General features: G+C 44.4%; 2 protein-coding genes across 2 annotated transcripts; both read left to right on the top strand.

Annotated features, from left to right (window-relative positions):
• The first annotated feature begins 1,378 nt into the window (after positions 1–1,378).
• On the top strand, positions 1,379–6,046 carry LOC310861445 (uncharacterized protein). The gene is made up of 4 exons (XM_083768876.1): positions 1,379–1,719; positions 3,308–3,499; positions 4,428–4,922; positions 5,578–6,046. The coding sequence occupies exons 1-4, from the start codon at positions 1,398–1,400 to the stop codon at positions 5,856–5,858; spliced, it is 1,290 nt and encodes a 429-aa protein (XP_083625002.1). The 5' UTR covers positions 1,379–1,397; the 3' UTR covers positions 5,859–6,046.
• Positions 6,047–13,782: 7,736 nt separating this feature from the next.
• trub1 (TruB pseudouridine (psi) synthase family member 1) lies at positions 13,783–22,750 on the top strand (the record flags this gene model as incomplete). Its single annotated transcript, XM_083769884.1, has 8 exons — positions 13,783–13,919; positions 14,650–14,748; positions 15,457–15,512; positions 18,886–18,967; positions 19,583–19,655; positions 20,452–20,591; positions 21,435–21,491; positions 22,473–22,750. Coding segments are annotated over exons 1-8 (912 nt in total), but the record flags the coding sequence as incomplete, so codon positions are not given.
• Positions 22,751–23,024: the final 274 nt, after the last annotated feature.

The following is a 23,024-nucleotide window of genomic DNA, read 5'->3' as shown; positions in this document are numbered from 1 at the left end:
GGGTTACTTTGGCCAGTTTAAAATCTTGGGGGACCTGTCCCTGTTTGATGGAGAGGTTAACTATGTGGGTGATGACTGGAGCTATGGAAAAGGCTGAGTCTCTGAGAAATTTGGAGGGGATATTGTCATGGCCAGTGGCCTTGTGGGGTTGGAGGGCACTCAGTTTTTTAAGTACCTCCTCGGTTGTTACCATTGCCATTTTGAAATCATCTTTACAAACACCAAGGTTTTTGTAGAAGGCTTTGATGTGCTCTACACCAAAACGCCCAGAGTGGGAGGGCAGTTTGCTAACCAGCTTTGTTGCAATGTTTGTAAAGAAGATGTTCAGGTGGTTGGCTACATCAAGCTTGTCAGTGATGAGGGTGTTATTCGATTTGATGTTTATGTTAGTAAACCTGGTTTTTAGTTTCTGACCACAGCCTAGTTGGTTGTTTAGTAACTTCCAGAGTTCCCGAGGATTGTTTTTGATTTCCTCGGCTTTATCATTGATAAAGTTACATTTGGCAGATTTGGTCATGGCAATTACACCGTTTCTTAGCTTGTTACACTGGGTTTTTAGGTTGCACAGTTTGGTCTGGAGATTACTGTCGAAGCGCTTGGCTAGCATGGACTTGCATTTAAGAAGTTCAGAGCATTTGTTGTCTCTGGCTTTCATTGCAGTCAGTATGTCCGAATTCATCCATGGCTCCGAGCGGGTTTTGACCCTGATGGTTCTCAAAGGAGCCATGATGTTTAGTATTGATGTAAATTTGGTTTTAAAGCCAAGCCATGCTTCTTCGACTAGTGAGCTCCTGAGCACATCGGACCAGGCAGCATTAATCAGAAGTCTCCTGAACTTTGAGCGCAGAATTTTGCGTTGAACTAATTTGTTTAGAAATCCATGTTGTTACTAACATAAAACACCCCATCTCCACTATAGATAAAGAGTGCTGGGTTGTGCCCCGAAAATTGCTGCGACGCGTTGTGAGCTTGTAAACAGTACATTTCAAGCACAACTCAATACAAAGACTGTTAACTGTGAGTGAATTCACGAGCCAATATTAAAAGCATATTACACTTGTTTACAAGAGGACGACATACCTTGTTCAATTCATCAAAAGATACACCTTCGTGGTGTATTGCGTTTGTGTGTTGTGTGTGTGTGTGTGTGTGTGTGTGCGTGCGTGTGCGTGTGCGTGTGTGAGTGAGTGTTGGTTATACACACCTCCTCCACCAGGGGGCGAGAGCCAACAATGTCTGGATTCAATATAGTCCAGAGCCTGGAGTGCTTGAAACACGTTGACCCGGAAGTAAATGCGTGTTGTTTATGTTTATTTTCAGAGGCAGCGCAGCAGCAGTAGTAACTTAATGAACTGTACTGTCGGATACAAAAATACTAAACCACAACAGTATACAACATGTATACACCTAAAACAATGTATCACAGAGGAGGTAAAACTAGTCAAATGGAGTCTGTACGACTGAAGATAAATGAACACATGACGTCGGTGGGAGAGGAGATATTGTGTGTTTTGGACAAACAGCAACGTGGTGGTGGTGTTGGTGTTTACAGTGTGACGCTTAATGTTAGAGTGTTTGTGTTGGAGCGCCTCAGTGCGGTGGGAGAGTTCATATGCAGCCTCTTCCAGAGACAGATAGAGACACTGGAAACTCAGCTGCTGGAGACACAAAACAAACTGCTGGACGTTGATTTTATGGACATCTATCCTAACACTGCAGGTTGGTTCGTTCATACGCAGTCAACAACATACAGTTCCAGGGTTTCCTGCAGGAAAAAGTGTGCATAATTTAGTTGGAATACCCTACTCCATTATTATGCCATCATTCACATTTTAGGGACTAAACCTGAAGAACTTGGTCCCTTATTGTATTCGCCCAGATTTTTCTTCCGCCAAAAATAGTAGTTTCTGGCTTAACCGTGCAGAGTTGGTTTTCGCAAAACTTGGCAATATTCTAGAGCATGGGTTTTCAACAGGTGGTCCGTGGACCACTGGTGGTCCGTGAAGGTGTTGCATGTGGTCCCTGACCATGCATTTAGTAATGTAGGAAAGTGAAGATTCATATTTGAGTTTATTGTATTGGGTTAGGGTTAGAGAAAGTTGAGAAACAATGCAGTAAATGATCTGGTGACAAATTATGACGCATCGATGTTGTCAGTTACTGGGAAGTCGGATGTCAAGAACTTCCACAGAAAAGTGAGTTAGAATCTCAAGGGAAACCATACCGGATTGCCTGGTTGAGTCACCATTACAAGGAGGAACTGTGCCCATAATCAATCGCAAGTGTCTGCTTACTCATAGAATAAGTTACAATGAACATCAACATGAGTTTAATATGGAAGGTTAATTTCTTTCCCCAACACCATGACCATATCCCCCCTCCCAACACAACAAGGTTAATTCTCAGTCAGGGTGGTGGTCCCCAGGTTGATTCTCAGTCAGGGTGGTGGTCCCTGGTTCATACTCAGTTGAAAACCCCTGTGCTAGAGGGCTATGCCAAGCGGTGAAGACGCGAAGCCCACGGCCATTGGCTAAAGCGTGGCCCTATAGCAAGGCATAGCTCATGAACCGATTGATCATCGGCAATACCATCCACACATGTGTCTCCTCATGCTAAACGACTTTCGTGTTCTTCTGACTTTAGACCTCTAACCTTTACATCTCTCTCCATTTTGAAGTATATGAAAAACAGTGATCTTTGGACCAAGCCGCAATTTGCAACTCTAGATTTTTTTTATAATGGGATGAATCTAGAGTTGCAATACCCTCCATTGACTCCCCACTCATCCAATTTGGTTTGCGATCTGCTTGTCTTAAACAACGTTAAACTCACCAACATTGCAGTTGTAGTCCAAGCTTGAATTATCCCCTTTCAATCTGCCGAGCTTGTTTTTCATAAAAATCCACCGTAGAGATGTTATGAGCTACCTTCTGTCAATAAATTCTGTGCAGGTGATTCTTTTTCTAAGTGCTGGAGTTTGGAAGCACTCGTCGTATGTCACTGAACAGCCCTGCGTACCACCTGTTTCGAATTTGCACCTAATGCAGGAGGCAGCAGCGCGACCCGTTAACAAAAACGAGTGCTTCCAAACTGCAACAATCTGGCCAATCTGGCCAGATTCTTCTGTCGACCAGAAAAAGACATGTACAGTTGAATACCGTCAATGAGAACTCCTAGAACTTCTACCAGAGCTAGTTCAACACAAGTTTAGCTACAGTACAAGTAGCTAAGCTTCTAGCTGAACTATACTTTGAGTTGTGGTCTGGAGCTAATGCTACCTCTTCTGTCCTCCTGTCTGATTCTAAAGAGGTTTCCTCTGGACATGAGGAGAAGAGGAGCCCCAGTGTGGTCCAGGAGGAACCACAACATGAGGAGAGGAACCCCAGTCTGGTCCAGGACGAACCACAACCTCCACAGATCAAACAGGAAGAGGACGACGATGGCAATGAGTCAACATTGACATTACTACATAGGACGGCCATGTGTGACACTCTCTCGGGTAAAAACTCATTCTAATATGAATATATCCCATAGACTAGGCGGTCAGATGGTGTAGGTTCAGAATCAGAAATTCGAACAAAAGAGGGGTCATCAAGAGCCCTGGGAGTCTGCGAAATAATTCAGAGGTTTGTTTATTTTTTGGCTGGTGAATTATGTCGTGTGTGATATGAAATGTGAGCTTGCCATAATCACAGTAATCCTTAAACATATTCCATCATATTCAAGGGCGTTTGGATAGTAAATGTGACAGACTCCAGTCACTGTCAGTTACAGCACGGCAGAGGGGAGGTCCGTGTCTGTGACCAGCTGATAGTCGTTGACGCTCGTTAAGACATCAAGGGCGCTCCTCTGCGCCCTTGATGTCTCACTTGTACTGTAACATATAAATACAGTGGTAATATATGCTGGCTTTTAGTTTCACAAACTGTACAAGCAAAGGGCTTCCCCTATTGACAAGCCTTTGCCACAAAAATGTACAACTAAATGGTTTCCCTGCTTTAACCACAAACTGTACAACTAAAGGTTTTTTACTAGGTCCAAAAGAAACATATTTACACACAGTACCTGAGACTAGATAGATATATACCAGTAAGATACCTGGGGGCTCGAAGCGACCGGGCGCGTGCACTGGCCATATATGGAGCGTATCTTGAGTGTACAGGGTGTGATGAGGTCAGATCAAGATAATGGAATGTCAGAACAGGTCAGTTCCATATATGGAGATCTAAGGGTGGCAGCGGGGGCAGTGTATTGAATATACAGGGTTTGATGAGCCAGGTAGGGCCATGATTGACTAGATGCGCGGGCACGCACGCACACGCACACACACACACACACACACACACACACACACACAAAATGTATGGGGGTTGAGTGAATAGATGCACACACACACACACTGATTTATTTCTCTTTTTTTTTTGTAGATTCCCATGATGAGGCTGAGGAAGACAACGCTGTAGGAAAAAAGCCCAAGAAAGAAAGGCAGATTGTTCAGAAACGGCGGAGGATGATGGGACAGTCCTACATTGGCAAGAGCAAGGGAGCAGAGGTGAACAACAAGCCTCGGGTGATGGGGCCGCGGTGCCAGTCTGCCGCGTGTGTCAAGTCCTCCAAGTTCCACTGCAGTGACATCGGAGAGGCGGACAGGGAGAAGATCTTTAAATGCTACTGGGAGAACATGAACTGGGAGGAGAAGAAAATGTACGTGCAAGGTCTGATCGATGTCGCCCCGGTCAAGAGGAGAAGGGGGTCTTCGCAAAGGTCATGCGCTCGTGTCTTCTTCCTGAATGTCGATGGACAGAGAAGGAGGGTGTGCAGGAGTTTCTTTTTGTCGACGCTTGGGATAAAGGCGTGGTCGGCCTTTAACTGGACAATGGACCCCGGGACTGCACAGAAGAATGCAGCATCACGCGACAGAGGTGAGGCTCATCAGTCTAGGGTTGTTGTCACGATTAAAAATTTAAGTATAATTTCAAAAGGCTGTTTGCCTCACAAGACCCTTACAACACCGCTAGCTTGTAGATCTGCTATTTATTTTGTGAAACGATTGATGAATATACAAAACTAATTGTGATTATCTCAAATAATTGTGATTAGGCGATTATGTAATATTTGTGACACAATTGTGGGTTATATAACCAAACCCAGCACACCCCACTGGGGTTTGTGGTTCATTAACTTAATGCCTAAAACGACTTTGATGCCTTTCTTTTTAGAAAGGCAGCAGCGATATGTTGCTAAGCGTTAAACAGGAAATTGTCCGTTCGTCAGTGAAAAGATTCCCCTCCGTTCACTTCAATGTTAACAGAAAATGTAAAACCCTTTTTTCTCGGATTCTTTGTGATCAAAACGGCGATGTTCGCGGCTCATAACTAAACCGTCGCTGGTCACGGTTACACGATTAACGTTTCGGGATTCGGAAAAGAGTGCGGCTAAAATAGCCTAGCCGATTTTACTTCCGGTTCAGGGGTCGTGAATTCAAAATAGAAGTTGGCAACTAAAGAACAGAGGGCAAAAATAAATTTGGGCAGTAAATGAAATTCATATTTTGCTTTAATTTGATCTTTTCCCCAGACGTCCTGCTCTTCCCTGTGTGTAAAGAGATTTCCTCTGAAGAGGAGAGGAGCCCCGGTCTGGTCCAGGAGGAACCAGAGCCTCCACACATTAAAGAGGAGCTGGAGGAGCTGCTTCAAAGACCGGAGGAGGTTGATAGGCCAATGCTGACATTACTAGCTGTGAAAAGTGCAGATGATGACGGCGAAAACAGACAGACAGACCCTGTAGCCAGCACCTCCTCAACTGAACACATGAAAACACAAGCTTATATAAAGTACTGGGTGCGATCACAACCATGATATGACCAGCTCACAAAGACAATGATGAGAAAGAAACTCACTCCATTCAGAGTCACACAGGGAAGACAAGTTATAGTTGTAGTCTGTGGTAAAATGTGTAATCTAAAGGTCAGTCTGATGAAGCATACGATGACTCATACGGGGGAAAAGCCATTTACTTGCACAGTTTGTAGAACAAGGCTTTAGTCTAAAAGCACACATGAGGACTCGTACTGGGGAAAAACAGTTTGTGGGAAACACTTTGATCCAAATATGAAGATATTGTTATTGTCGGGTGGAAATCTTGCATGTCCAACACCGATCCTTATTATTGATTATTAAAAAGAAAAAAACATTTACAAAATATCAATCAGAAGTGCTACTCAACCCGCAGCCCATGGGACGCATGTGGCCCCTGCTTAAAGGTGTAGTGAAATGGCTTTTGGGGCATTTATTTTGAAGTTTCAGCCTCAGACGGCAGGATCTTAGTTTCTGAACCAATCAGAGCGATGCATCCCTCCAGGCTATGGGACGTATAGGTCCATCTCATGCACACACATGCACAGTGGTTTGTTTACAAAGTCACAGAGAGTCAGCAAAGCCAGGAGATTTTCTTCTAACCTGTACACAACCTTTATACATATTTTATCGTGATGATTGAGTTTAAAACGAGCAATACACTGTCTGGATGTCATCCTGAATGAGATTAAAAGTATTTCTGTAATCAGTAGCAGCTGTGTTTGCCCATTTTTTGGCATCAATTGTTAGGTATGTCCATGTGATGATATGGTAAAAGTGTGAAAAATGTATTTGTTTCATTTCACTACACCTGTAATGTATCCTGGCCTGTCATGGTCATACCAATACAATTTCATTCGTTATTTTCATTTTTTGAGCTTGTAGGTATTGTATTGTTGTGAACTAATTGGCGAGAAACTGCTGCTGTGCAGGGTAGGGCTTTCAGTCTGAATAATGAAGTGAAACAAAATGAAAATTCAGACCGAGTCTATAAATACATTTGTAAACGTTTCTAAATAATAGTCATGTTTAGCATGCGGCCCTTGGACTTTTAGATTTTTACTGAGTGGCCCCTGAGCCTGACAGATCTTTACTGAGTGGCCCCTGAGCCTGACAGATCTTTACTGAGTGGCCCCTGAGCCTGACAGATCTTTACTGAGTGGCCCCTGAGCCTGACAGATCTTTACTGAGTGGCCCCTGAGCCTGACAGATCTTTACTGAGTGGCCCCTGAGCCTGACAGATCTTTACTGAGTGGCCCCTGAGCCTGACAGATCTTACTGAGTGGCCCCTGAGCCTGACAGATCTTACTGAGTGGCCCCTGAGCCTGACAGATCTTACTGAGTGGCCCCTGAGCCTGACAGATCTTACTGAGTGGCCCCTGAGCCTGACAGATCTTACTGAGTGGCCCCTGATCCTGACAGATCTTTACTGAGTGGCCCCTGAGCCTGACAGATCTTACTGAGTGGCCCCTGAGCCTGACAGATCTCCGTGTTTTTACTGAGTGGCCCCTGAGCCTGACAGATCTTACTGAGTGGCCCCTGAGCCTGACAGATCTTACTGAGTGGCCCCTGAGCCTGACAGATCTCCGTGTTTTTACTGAGTGGCCCCTGAGCCTGACAGATCTTACTGAGTGGCCCCTGAGCCTGACAGATCTTTACTGAGTGGCCCCTGAGCCTGACAGATCTTACTGAGTGGCCCCTGAGCCTGACAGATCTTACTGAGTGGCCCCTGAGCCTGACAGATCTTACTGAGTGGCCCCTGATCCTGACAGATCTTTACTGAGTGGCCCCTGAGCCTGACAGATCTTTACTGAGTGGCCCCTGAGCCTGACAGATCTTTACTGAGTGGCCCCTGAGCCTGACAGATCTTACTGAGTGGCCCCTGAGCCTGACAGATCTCCGTGTTTTTACTGAGTGGCCCCTGAGCCTGACAGATCTTACTGAGTGGCCCCTGAGCCTGACAGATCTTTACTGAGTGGCCCCTGAGCCTGACAGATCTTACTGAGTGGCCCCTGAGCCTGACAGATCTCCGTGTTTTTACTGAGTGGCCCCTGAGCCTGACAGATCTTACTGAGTGGCCCCTGAGCCTGACAGATCTCCGTGTTTTTACTGAGTGGCCCCTGAGCCTGACAGATCTTTACTGAGTGGCCCCTGAGCCTGACAGATCTTTACTGAGTGGCCCCTGAGCCTGACAGATCTTACTGAGTGGCCCCTGAGCCTGACAGATCTTACTGAGTGGCCCCTGAGCCTGACAGATCTTTACTGAGTGGCCCCTGAGCCTGACAGATCTTTTTTACTGAGTGGCCCCTGAGCCTGACAGATCTTTACTGAGTGGCCCCTGAGCCTGACAGATCTTTACTGAGTGGCCCCTGAGCCTGACAGATCTTTTTTACTGAGTGGCCCCTGAGCCTGACAGATCTTTTTTACTGAGTGGCCCCTGAGCCTGACAGATCTTACTGATTGGCCCCTGAGCCTGACAGATTTTACTGAGTGGCCCCTGAGCCTGACAGATTTACTGAGTGGCCCCTGAGCCTGACAGATCTTTACTGAGTGGCCCCTGAGCCTGACAGATTTTTACTGAGTGGCCCCTGAGCCTGACAGATCTCCGTGTTACTGAGTGGCCCCTGAGCCTGACAGATCTCCGTGTTACTGAGTGGCCCCTGAGCCTGACAGATCTCCGTGTTACTGAGTGGCCCCTGAGCCTGACAGATCTCCGTGTTACTGAGTGGCCCCTGAGCCTGACAGATCTCAATGCAATGTAAGCTTGAAGATCAGCTATTTTCAACACTTTTGTGCAACATTCCTGTATGATGTACATTAGAACATACATTTACGGGGGGAAAAACTATGTTGAAATATGCTGACAATATGAGGATGACAAATGATATCAGACAAATGAATGATTTTTTTTTTTTTTTTTTAGAATTTAACGTAAAGGTTTTGCATACAATTGAAGCAGGAAAGTAGTTATTGTCCCATTTGGCCGAAAAGGTATGGGCTGAAGCCGAAGCTTTCTATGCCCACCTACGTATTAATTGGGCGATACCTTTAAAAAAATGCGATAAACACCCATGGGCAGAAGACCAGAGAAGAAGCTCCACTGATCTCATTCCCCCGCAGATTCTGCAATAAACAATTATAATAATAATAGTTATACTATATGTTCCCACCGCATTTGGAATTCCAGCCATCAAAAGGTGACTCCCTACCCTCTTTCAAAAGCGCCATAAAAGAGCACCTGTCCCCCATTGTTTTTCCTGTAATTTTATTTTACTGCTCCTATTTGTTGTAATATCCAACAGGCTGTGTACTGATAACAGGTACTTGTACGTGAATATGCAATGTACTTATATATGTGTATGGATATATGTGTATGGTGCACTGAACTGTAACATACTTTATGAGCTGCTAGGGCACGCTGAAGGCCGCATGCTGGCAGGCAGTGATTGTGATGTCTAGTCAGTGACGTCAGTAGGACACGAAGTATCCAAGCTATATATGATCCTGTAAGTGTAATAAACCTTGTGAAATGAATTGATGTGACCAAGTCTCCGTGTCATGTTAATCGTTCTCCCGAGCAGGCCTGCCCGTATGTCCGTCTGTCCGAACCATGGAAATGTCAACCGGGTCGTCACACACCAGAACCAGACGAGGGTCCGAGTACTTAGAAGTTTATCATAACAGTAATGTTTTATAACACTATTATTGAGGATTTCTTGTATAAGATTGAATGCCTTTGTGTGTCTTGCTGAATTGAATACATAGTACCACCATGGAAACAAGCCCTCGGGGCTTCTTGTGTTATCCTTTTAGCGTCATTGTATAACTGTACCTCTGTACTTTTTGAAAACTTGTTAATAAAGTATGCAATCAATCAATTGTTGGATTCCGCCCAATGACATTTTGATCTATTCTAGCCTTTTTGCCATGTCTGCATGCAACGATGCATCTCTTGTTTAATACATATTCATATTCACATGACATGTAAACACATTGTAGCGCCTAAATCCCTACATTAGGCTGCTGCTGACGGCTGAGGATGAAGTTTAGACTGAAAGAACTGAGGTCCAGAATGTTCGTTGAGAGAATATTAAATTATATTTATTTACTGTCCAGAATCCTATACTTTGAATGTAAATAACATAACAAACAGTCAACGTGGTGATTGCAACAGTCCCTGTGTCTGCACAGTCAGAAAACTGTTTGCCTCCTATCAGCAACACCTGCAATTCGTTAGGGTATGTCTCTAAATGTTTTGATGAATTGAACAATGTGGACCCTGTTGTAAGTGTAATGCTTAACCCATTCTGACCTGAGATCAGATTCATACGAGGTTTCCGCCGGACACACACTGGTCTGATGAACCCATTCTGACCTGAGATCAGATTCTAAAAATGTCAGTCGCTCTTCGATTTTTCAAAAATAGCAGACCTACAAGCTCGTATCGCGCCACTCGGTGGCGCGATATGAGCTTGTAGATCTGCTATTTTTCAATAGCTAAAGCATGACATGATGCCGACACCAAAATGGGTGCCCGGTCAGAATGGGTTAATTGGGTCGTCCACTCACAGTTAACAGTCTTTGTATTGAGTTTGTGCTTGAAATGTACTGTAATTCTGCAAACTGTTAATAAATATTTCAATCAATCAATCAAAAAGGGACAGGGTTAAATACCCTCCCTGTAACTAGGCCTTGATTGATAAATTGGCATTGCCCTGTAGTGACATCACAGAGATGATAAGGAGGCTCAAATCGCTGTCTTACACACATGAATATGTAATACCAATTCATATACAGTATAGTAACGTGGTAGCATGTGTTTATAACAGTGTAAATATATTTTTCCAGGTGGGTAAATATTTTTAAAAAAAAGAGTTTAAAAAAAACTGAAATTGAATTTAGCACACGTATTGACTGAACTTTCCAACACAACAGAGCAATAATTATATCTGGCTGGACATCGGTTGGATCAATCAACACATACCAAGTTCCTTCTGCTCGCTGCCAGTGGATTCACATCTTCAGCATCCACTAGGGGGCGTACCGACAGCAAGCATGTTATTTGTTCGTTCTGTTGTCATGGCTACCAGTTCCCACCTGATGTTGTGTGGGAGTCCAGACTGCTGCAGACCGTACTGAATTACCGCTAGCTTACATAACATCTTCAGACTTGGATTAAAGTCTAAAATGTACAGGTCATCTGAGGGTGAGTTGTCAGACTGGAATCCTTCAAAGAGGACAATAAGATCTCCCACCACAACGCAGCTGATATTATCCTCTGGGCCGGTCCCCTTGGGCCCAACATTCTTCCAGGAGAAGGTCTCTGGGCTGAATTTCCACAGATGACTGAAGCTCTCGTTCCTCGTTCGTAACTTGTGAACACCAAAAATGTACAGTTCTCCATTGTAAGTGAAGGCTGAATGACCCAAACGTCTTTCGAGAAGGGGAAGCTGTGCCGTTGTGTTCAGCCAGTAGTCGGTCTCTGTGTCAAACACTCTGATGTAGTTGTGGTAGTCCCACCCGTCCAGATAGCCCCCAAATACAAACATCTTTGTTCCAATGAGGTTGGCAGAGTGACATGATGAAGCGGGCGGTGGAGTTCCTCTGGTGGTAATTGTGGTCCAGACCATGGTGGTGGTGTCTAACTTGCACATGTCATTTGTAAGTCTAAAATTCTGGGTCCATCCTCCATGGATGAACATGACCTTCCTCAAGGCACAGGCTGAGTGGTTCGTCCTCCCCTCTGGGACGGTCCCCGACACCTCGGGTTTGAACCATCTGTGGTCGTCGACATCAAACGCATAAAGCTCGTTGGAGTAAGGATACCCTCCCCAGACGTAGATATAGTACTCGATCAGCACAGCTGTGTGGCCTCTGCGCTGGGAGGGAACATCGAGGGCGCGTTCTTCTCTTCCGGGTGTCGCTGGACTCAATTTCATCCAGCATAAAGTCACTGTGTTGAAAACGTGCACGTCGATGTGATCACTGTTGATCGCGTTACGGGACCCTCCGATGTAGAACACACTGTGTCCCACTGAGACATAAGGAGAAACAGTATGATCCTTTAAAGCTCCTCCTTTCAGATGTGCAGTCCACCTGAGCATCTCACACATAAAGTCAAAGTTACATTAAAGATAATTTATGAGACATTGCACTGTAAAGTAATAATACACTTGTAGTGCTCACGCTACCACTCATAGGTACAGTGACCTCCAGGTACTGACGTCACATTGATGACATCAACATGACATTCTAAAACGCTTAGTCCCAATACTTGATTCTGATTGTCTGGTTTCTGATTAGACCACGTAGTAAATCTCACGATAATCCACACCTTCAATCACTTAATAATATCATTCCCAGCTGCGTAACATTGATCCCGCAGCTCTGTAGGAAGGGGAACACCTGTACATGCAGTGTACAGGGTTTGATGAGGTCAGATCAACATATGGAATTAATTCTGTATTGGCCATATATGGAGCGTGTCACGAGGTGTGATGGACTGACTGACAGGTTTTGCAGGTTTTCATATAATAGTAAACTGCGACCTAGCTACAGTAACCATAAACCACCAAATCTCTGTCTGTGTACAGAATGTGTGTCTGGAGCATAACTGTATAACTCGTAAAACTCATAACTCACATACTGTAGCTCAATTAACACACCAGAACAGATGCAGGTTAATCTGCATGAGAACGTTAGGGAGAAGTAAATCGTCTTGCAGACGGGTGGTCGACGGCCAAATACATATACCGTAATATGACGTGATTTTCTTTGACAACCACTGAATAAGGATTTAGAGGACATTTAAAAAATCAACGTATGGTCTTAATGGGTTACATGAATGCCCTACATCAGGGCTCTTAGGGTTAGGGTTAGATAAAAATGTTTCTTTTCCCTTTTTCCTTCCTTTATGATGAATTCCTGTTCTGTTCTTTAACTATATAGAAGTGTCTATTTGTACGTCTCTAAATGTTTTGATGAATTGAACATGGTGGACCCTGTAAACAAGTGTAATGCTTAATTGGGTCGTCCACTCACAGTTAAGTCTTTGTGTTGAGTTTGTGCTGTGCTGTACTGTAAACTGCAAACTGTTAAAAAATATTTCAATCAATCAATCTATAACCGCTCCTATCCAGCAGAATAGCAAACGCTCCAACTGATATCTCGAGGTTATTTATTTCCCCAAGACAACGTGAAAAACTGCAACACAAAACACAACAATATCCCTTTAAACGCGATGAAACATGAAATATGAATGTCCTTGTTGTCAGTAAATCATGATGTCCATATTATATGTAAACAAACACAATGAGATGTACACAATTAAACGATCGACGGAATTACAACACTGTTTACAAACAAAGAAAACAACAACATGTAACGTACCGTGTGCACCTTATGCAGATTATTTTAGGAGAGCTACGTTATCTTCTCTTATATTCTTTATTTAAGGACACTCTTTTTAGACGTGGGAAAAGAGCTCCTTGCACCACTGAAACTCAGTTTGTTCTGACTAAGCTCACACAGGTGCCATGAATGCTGCCTCACTCTAATCACAGGGCTCTGCTCCTGCATGCCCTTCTAGGTCATAATGAACAGCAATAAAAGACCAGTCACCACACACAGGATGCAAATACAATATGTACCCAAATAAACATACATATAAAATAATGTTCACATATACATTTTCAGAAAGGTAAGCAATAAAATAAAATATTACAAAATACCCATTGCTGGGACAGCTACACAATCAAACACACACGCACACACACACGCACACGCACGGCTGCGGTTCACCCTCCAGACCATGTGGTGGCGGCGATGCGCCCACTATGAAAGCGGTCTGTCTGCACTCTGCCTGCAGCCTGCTCGCCTCGCCCGGCTTCAGAAGCAACATTGCTTTTCATTAGATTAGCATCATAGAGATTAGCATCATGTCTGCATCGTGTGTTGGTGGTCTGTCTACACTAAAGTCCCTCAACGGACTGTTTGCCATATATAAGAAGCCAGGAGCCACCTCCGCAGACGTGTTAAACACACTGAAAGAAACCTTGCTGAAAGGTGAGTCCTACAGCTCTGTAAACGCGTTTACTCTGAGTTGTTTCACACTCACTGTGTGTGTGTTTGCTTTTTGTGCAGTGACTAGTGGAGTGGACTCTTTGGCTTCGCCTGAACTACATTTCCCAGTAGTCTGTGCGCGCGAAAATAGCCGACCTACAAGCTCACAGCGACGTGCTGTGAGCTTGTAGCTCGGCGATTTTCGCTTCATTGGAAGTGATTCATTCAACCTGTTGCTTACATTTCCCAGTATTGTTGCCAACAACAAAAGCTTCCCAAGCTTATTGTTTATAAGGATCCCCATTAGCTTTTGCCTTGACAAAAGCTAGTCTTCCTGGGGTCCGACACAGACAAACATTTAACATAAACAAAGGCAATACTTACAATTGTTTACAAACACTAACTCAAAATAAAACATAGTAAAATAAAATAAGAAATAAAAAACATAGGAGAAATAAAAAACAAAGAAAAACATAGCAAAAATCACTTTCAACAAATTATACATTTGAATTATTATTTTCCCAGGGTTACTGGAGTATGGTTTACATAAGGTGTTCTTTTAACTTGATTTTAAAGATGAATTTTGTATTTTGTATTGATTGATTGATTGATTGGAAATTGTATTAACAGTTTGCACAGTCTATCTCTTTGTATGTATTGCTCTCTCCTTCCTTATCCCCAACACTGCTGATTGGGTCATCTAAAATAAAAATGTGTTTCTTTGTTTGTGTAGAAGCTGGTATGAAAAATCCCAATCCACGAAAGAGAAAAAAACAAGACTTGAAAATGGGACACGGTGGGACCCTGGACAGTTCTGCCTCTGGTGTACTAGGTAAAAATCACTGGTGGAATGTACTGTAATAGTTAATGTTAGTGCTGTCACCTCACAGCTAGAAGGTCCTGGGTTCGATTCCCGCTCGGGACGCTGTGGGTGCTGGCGGCGTGTTCCCTCCTCCGCGTCATCAGTGCCCATACCCGAAGGCGGGGTTGGCGAATGGGCCTTTCTGTGTGGAGTTTGCATGTTCTCCCCGTGTCCCCTAGGGTAGGTACCCTCACAAAAAACATGCAGTACCGTCCAACCAGGGAAACTCCCCCTGTCAGGTGTAAAGGAGCAGCTTGGACACTCAGGCATAAAGGAAGCATGAGTTCAAGTCTGTTGCTCTCCCCTTGTCCCCCATATATGGGGACTAGGTTGGTGGAGGGTGTGTAGAGCCCAGGATCACATTAGATGATTGACACAGGGGTGAAAAATGGGTTACAAAATCGTGGGATAAAAAATATATTAAAAGAAGTAATAGTTAAAATGTTAGTTGCATGTACTGAACTTGGTGCGGCTGTGGCTCAGGAGTCTGCATTGAGTCTGCTCAATGTGTGATTACAATTTGAGGCAGATCTGCTCCGTCCATTATTATATATTTTTTAGTGCAGACTGTTTCTTGAAAGTAAATAAATACAATGTAAACCCTTGTATTGCAGGTAATACAGAGGAGTTCCGAGTTAGCATTGTCGATGTTTATCATACATTGTGTCTTTTTTACAGTGGTTGGCATTGGCAGCGGCACAAAGATGCTCAGTAAGATGCTGTCTGGTTCCAAGGTGAGTCTGCGATGAGGCGTTTACTCATGTGACTGAAGACCGTCGAAACGTTAGTCGTTTTTGTATACTGGCACCTAATAAAAGGCCTTAAATGTCCGTGCTCCAGTTTATTTGAAAAACATCATTGCATAACAATATGAATTATGATGTTTCTTACATTTTGAGACACAAGAGGACCGCTCTATTAAAAAACAACAAAATAATATCAAACTATCAAAACGACGCTAAAAAAGATTCTATTACTTCTGGTAAAGCGTGTACGCTCTGGGGAGGAACGACATCTGGTGCCTTTTTGTGTGATTCACAGGTTGTGTGAGTGTCACCAGTGTCCTCTTACAATTTAAGGACTTTTAATACCAAATTGGCAAATAGTATGTAAGAAAGAGGCAAACATTGTGAAATACTACGATCAGAACCCTAGTACCTACCAGGGCTGTTCTATGTACGATCAGAACCCTAGTACCTACCAGGCCTGTTCTATGTACCGTCAGAACCCTAGTACCTACCAGGCCTGTTCTATGTACCGTCAGAACCCTAGTACCTACCAGGCCTGTTCTATGTACCATCAGAACCCTAGTACCTACCAGGCCTGTTCTATGTACCATCAGAACCCTAGTACCTACCAGGCCTGTTCTATGTACCATCAGAACCCTAGTACCTACCAGGCCTGTTCTATGTACCATGATCAGAACCCTAGTACCTACCAGGTCTGTTCTATGTACCGTCAGAACCCTAGTACCTACCAGGCCTGTTCTATGTACCGTCAGAACCCTAGTACCTACCAGGCCTGTTCTATGTACCGTCAGAACCCTAGTACCTACCAGGCCTGTTCTATGTACCATCAGAACCCTAGTACCTACCAGGCCTGTTCTATGTACCATCAGAACCCTAGTACCTACCAGGCCTGTTCTATGTACCATCAGAACCCTAGTTCCTACCAGGCCTGTTCTATGTACCGTCAGAACCCTAGTTCCTACCAGGGCTGTTCTATGTACCGTCAGAACCCTAGTACCTACCAGGTCTGTTCTATGTACCATCAGAACCCTAGTACCTACCAGGGCTGTTCTATGTACCGTCAGAACCCTAGTACCTACCAGGCCTGTTCTATGTACCGTCAGAACCCTAGTACCTACCAGGCCTGTTCTATGTACCGTCAGAACCCTAGTACCTACCAGGCCTGTTCTATGTACCATCATAACCCTAGTACCTACCAGGCCTGTTCTATGTACCATCAGAACCCTAGTACCTACCAGGCCTGTTCTATGTACCATCAGAACCCTAGTACCTACCAGGCCTGTTCTATGTACCATCAGAACCCTAGTACCTACCAGGGCTGTTCTATGTACCGTCAGAACCCTAGTACCTACCAGGCCTGTTCTATGTACCATCAGAACCCTAGTACCTACCAGGTCTGTTCTATGTACTGTACCATCAGAACCCTAGTACCTACCAGGCCTGTTCTATGTACCATCAGAACCCTAGTACCTACCAGGCCTGTTCTATGTACCGTCAGAACCCTAGTACCTACCAGGCCTGCTCTATGTACCGTCAGAACCCTAGTACCTACCAGGCCTGTTCTATGTACCGTCAGAACCCTAGTACCTACCAGGTCTGTTCTATGTACCATCAGAACCCTAGTACCTACCAGGCCTGTTCTATGTACCATCAGAACCCTAGTACCTACCAGGCCTGTTCTATGTACCATGATCAGAACCCTAGTACCTACCAGGCCTGTTCTATGTACCGTCAGAACCCTAGTACCTACCAGGCCTGTTCTATGTACCATGATCAGAACCCTAGTACCTACCAGGCCTGTTCTATGTACCGTCAGAACCCTAGTACCTACCAGGCCTGTTCTATGTACCATCAGAACCCTAGTACCTACCAGGCCTGTTCTATGTACCGTCAGAACCCTAGTACCTACCAGGCCTGTTCTATGTACCGTCAGAACCCTAGTACTTACCAGGCCTGTTCTATGTACCGTCAGAACCCTAGTACCTACCAGGTCTGTTCTATGTACCGTCAGAACCCTAGTACCTACCAGGCCTGTTCTATGTACCGTCAGAACCCTAGTACCTACCAGGCCTGTTCTATGTACCGTCAGAACCCTAGTACCTACCAGGTCTGTTCTATGTACCATCAGAACCCTAGTACCTACCAGGCCTGTTCTATGTACCATCAGAACCCTAGTACCTACCAGGCCTGTTCTATGTACCGTCAGAACCCTAGTACCTACCAGGCCTGTTCTATGTACCATCAGAACCCTAGTACCTACCAGGTCTGTTCTATGTACCGTCAGAACCCTAGTACCTACCAGGCCTGTTCTATGTACCATCTGAACCCTAGTACCTACCAGGCCTGTTCTATGTACCGTCAGAACCCTAGTACCTACCAGGCCTGCTCTATGTACCGTCAGAACCCTAGTACCTACCAGGCCTGTTCTATGTACCGTCAGAACCCTAGTACCTACCAGGCCTGTTCTATGTACCGTCAGAACCCTAGTACCTACCAGGCCTGTTCTATGTACCGTCAGAACCCTAGTACCTACCAGGCCTGTTCTATGTACCATCAGAACCCTAGTACCTACCAGGCCTGTTCTATGTACCATCAGAACCCTAGTACCTACCAGGCCTGTTCTATGTACCATCAGAACCCTAGTACCTACCAGGCCTGTTCTATGTACCATGATCAGAACCCTAGTTCCTACCAGGGCTGTTCTATGTACCATCAGAACCCTAGTACCTACCAGGCCTGTTCTATGTACCATCAGAACCCTAGTACCTACCAGGCCTGTTCTATGTACCGTCAGAACCCTAGTACCTACCAGGCCTGTTCTATGTACCGTCAGAACCCTAGTACCTACCAGGCCTGTTCTATGTACCATGATCAGAACCCTAGTTCACTCAAATCACTTCCTGATGCTCAAGGTTCCTTTCGCTCAGACAGAACTAGGGAAGGTAGCATTCTGGCAGTAACCCCATCCGCCAGAAGTCCTTAAAACTCAGATTGGGTCAATTCAAGGCAATGCTTTCCAACATTTTAGTTCAGGATTGTTAACTGCTTTATTTAATTGTTTAATTGTCTTTTTTTTATTTTTGGTTTATCTGTTTTAGTTCTTTGAGTGTGTTCCGTCTTCTGATTCATGTACTGTGCGTATTTTGATATATGTGAATGTCATTTTTGTTCATTTATTCTGTTTATTTATTGTTTATTGGGTTGTATCTCGGCTAGTACGGCTACATTGATAATGAGGGCCTGGCCCTCAACTGTACTCAGAGTTGAAATGGAGGTTACGATGACCATCAGGTTTGCATGATTCGTTCTGTCATGATTCCATGAAACAATCTATTGGTTGCTCTTTTTATTCTTGCAGAAATACTCTGTCACGGCAGAACTGGGGAAAGCCACGGATACCCTGGATGGCACTGGCCAAGTCACTCTGGTGAAGGACTATGGTAAGATACCCTGGATAGCACTGGCCAAGTCACTCTGGTGAAGGACTATGGTAAGATACCCTGGATAGCACTGGCCAAGTCACTCTGGTGAAGGACTATGGTAAGATACCCTGGATAGCACTGGCCAAGTCACTCTGGTGAAGGACTATGGTAAGATACCCTGGATAGCACTGGCCAAGTCACTCTGGTGAAGGACTATGGTAAGATACCCTGGATAGCACTGGCCAAGTCACTCTGGTGAAGGACTATGGTACACTGTTCCTCCATGTCCAATATCGTCAGGCTGTCAAAAGTGAATCATCTCAAATGTGGTACACGCAAAGATGGGCATAGGAGGGGCTAGTGCCCCTCAAAAAGAGAACAAAATCAGATTAAACCAGTTTTTATGACTTGTAAAGAAACGTGTGTGTGTGTGTGTGTGTGTGTGTGTGTTTCATCATAAATTAATGCCCTACTTGATCAGTGTCAGTGTCATACAAAAAATATCAGAATTGGCAGACTTACATGCCCAAAATGTGACATGTTTTTAGCTTGTAGATTTGCTATTTCCTTTGCCATTAACAGTTTTGTACATATGAGTATATGCAACGGTATATTTGATTATTTGCCCAACAGATCTCGTCACCAGTGGAGACTTGGAGGAGAAATTGAAATTGTTCACCGGTGACATCATGCAAGTGCCACCGCTGTAAGCCAGAACAGTGCATGTACTGTATATACAGTATGGACCCATTTAGCTCTGGTCCATAGCTCTAATGCCGTCGCATTTAGAGCTATGTTACTCTCAACTTCTGCCGCTCGCATGAATGCAGACTAGGCCTCTCATCTTTAGCGTAAATAAAAAGAAAGTTTTTGCTACTCACTCTACTTTTAGTTCTACTGGATGCCTTTGCTACTACTCCCTCCCTAACATTTCAGTCTAGTTTTTATCTGTTGATGAAATTGAAATTGTCAATATACAGTATTTATTCTTAATTTTAGTTATCATAGCTTGGTTTTTATTTAGTCTTGGTTTAGTTTACGTCAGTGAAAAAAGGTAGTCGCCGAACATTTTTTCGTCACAGTTTTAGTCGACTGGATCAACACTAGTTAACCCATTGTGGGAGGGAACCCATGCTTTAGCTATTGAAAAATAGCAGATATACAAGCTTGTAGCGTGGCACTCTGTGCCGTGCTACAAGCTTGTAGATCTGCTATTTTAGAAAATTTGTGAAAGTGTGGCGCAAATCTTTGAACATATTCTTTCAGAACGTTTTTAACTCAAATCTTTGCTTCTGGGGGGTTCCCTGAAACAACATATTTTCAGATGGTGGTCGGCGGCCAATTACATATATTTTTGGGGGTCCTTGACATGAAATTGTTTTCGAACCACTGACCTAGAAACATGGGGGTTTTCAGGAAACTGTCAGGATTTAGAAGACATTTTGTAGAATCGTCCTCAGGTCTAAATGCGTTTACTGATAATGCATGAAATTGTTTTTCAGTTACTGTGCACTGAAGAAGGACGGCAAGAGGATGTCCGTCCTGCTGAAACAAGGACACAGCGTTGAAGCCAAAGCAGCCAGACCGGTCACTGTTTACAACTTAACACTGAAGGACTTCAGCCCACCTCTGTTCACACTGGGTTGGTTTCATTTACTCAGACCCGTCACTGTTTACCACTTAACACTGAAGGACTTCAGCCCACCTCTGTTCACACTGGGTTGGTTTCACTTACTCAGACCGGTCACTGTTTACAACTTAACACTGAAGGACTTCAGCCCACCTCTGTTCACACTGGGTTGGTTCACTTACTCAGACCGGTCACTGTTTACAACTTAACACTGAAGGACTTCAGCCCACCTCTGTTCACACTGGGTTGGTTCACTTACTTAGACCGGTCACTGTTTACAACTTAACACTGAAGGACTTCAGCCCACCTCTGTTCACACTGGGTTGGTTCACTTACTTAGACCGGTCACTGCTTACAACTTAACACTGAAGGACTTCAGCCCACCTCTGTTCACACTGGGTTGGTTTCATTTACTTAGACCGGTCACTGTTTACAACTTAACACTGAAGGACTTCAAAGACTTCAAACTAGCATTATTAAATCTTTTTCTCCATTGTATTTCACGGATTCTGTTGACATTTTTATATTTAAAAGAATTGTCCCGCAACCCCAACAGTAGAAAATAGATCTACTAGCTCACAAGGTGAGCTCGGCTATGTTCGGCAAAGAGGTTTGATGGGGAGGGGGAAAAGAGCAGATCCAGTACAGAGTGACAGTTCAAGTTGACTTAGTAATTGATGCTTTGTTTTTAAGTTGTTAAATGTCTGAACATAGACATTATACACATTAACATGAATCCAACATGATAGTGGTCTCAAACAAGTCTATGAAGCTATCTATGGAAAGTTGACGCCTCAATCTGTGATTTCTTCAACATGCTAAACCCATATTATGACGGTTGTATTTGCTTTACAGATGTTGAATGTGGCGGTGGATTTTATGTGAGAAGCTTGGTGGACGACCTTGGAAAAGGTAAAGTAATGATGCCTTCTATAATAATGTCATAATTAACCCATTCTGACCGGGCACCCATTTTGGTGTTAGCATCATGTCATGCTTTAGCTATTGAAAAATAGCAGATCTACAAGCTCATATCGCGCCACCGAGTGGCGCGATACGAGCTTGTAGGTCTGCTATTTTTTGAAAAAAATCGAAGAACGACTGACATTTTTAGAATCTGATCTCAGGTCAGAATGGGTTAATCAGACCAGTGTGTGTCCAGCGGAAACCTCGTATGAATCTGATCTCAGGTCAGAATGGGTTAATGTGGTAAGAGGAGTCATCAGTCCAACATGAACTAGTAGCAAAATGTACAGGTGTGGGACATCAATTTAATCCAACCAGGAAAGAGTACCCAATTCCCATTCATCATCAAATTGAAAAATAATTGCTCTTTTTTTCCACCTTCCACTTTTTTCCACCAAAAAAATCGTGTTTTGAGATCTCTCTCCTGATAGGATACAATTGGCGTCCTCTATTATTTTTTTAACTGATAAGTTACTGAAAAAACACAAAACAATGATTACTATATAGAACTGCTTAACACGACTTGGTACACTTTCATTTGTGATGTTCTTACGTACTTAAACCATATTCCCAACAAAAGCATGTTGACAGATCACCTTCACAGTCTTCACACATTGACGCTGTCAGGGACAGGGTGTCCAAAAGGGTTAGGGAATGGAAGGGGGATGAAAGTCCAGTCAGTGTAGTTATTACTTAGTCACAAGCGCTTGTTTCCTGCGCAAGTGCTGACATGTTTTGCCATTGAGCTAATAGAGCTGGCCTGCTTGCTCAGGGGACAGCTTGCATCTGACCGCAAGGCCACTGGGCTGCCAAAAATAGGGATGGACTATTAATTGCTTAATTGAACTGTCAATTATTACTTTGTAATCGATTGCATTGATTTGTCTGATTTATTATAACCGTTGCACCCTTCTCTCTCTCTCCCAGCTGTGTCCAGCTGCGCTCACGTCAAGGAGCTGATCAGAACCAAGCAGGGTCAGTTCACCCTGGAAGAGCACGCTCTGCACCAACACCACTGGACCCTGGAGAGGATCCTTCAGTGTCTGCAGCCCTGCTCAGATGAACAGAACACGCCACCGGACCCCCTGAAGACTGACTCACACACACCACCGGACCCCCTGAAGACTGACTCACACACACCACCACCAGACCCCCTGAAGACTGACTCACACACACCACCACCCCCCCTGAAGACTGACTCACACACACCACCACCAGACCCCCTGAAGACTGACTCACACACACCACCACCAGACCCCCTGAAGACTGACTCACACACACCACCACCACCCCCCCTGAAGACTGACTCACACACACCACCACCAAACCCCCTGAAGACTGACTCACACACACCACCACCAGACCCCCTGAAGACTGACTCACACACACCACCACCAAACCCCCTGAAGACTGACTCACACACACCACCACCAGAACCCCTGAAGACTGACTCACACACACCACCACCAGACCCCCTGA

The sequence above is a fragment of the Protomyctophum parallelum genome, assembly GCF_964188405.1.
Source record: "Protomyctophum parallelum genome assembly, chromosome: 7".
Classification (NCBI taxonomy): Eukaryota; Metazoa; Chordata; class Actinopteri; order Myctophiformes; family Myctophidae; genus Protomyctophum; species Protomyctophum parallelum.
The sequence above is the reverse complement of the archived record's forward strand: the minus strand, read 5'-3'. Positions and strand labels throughout refer to the sequence as shown.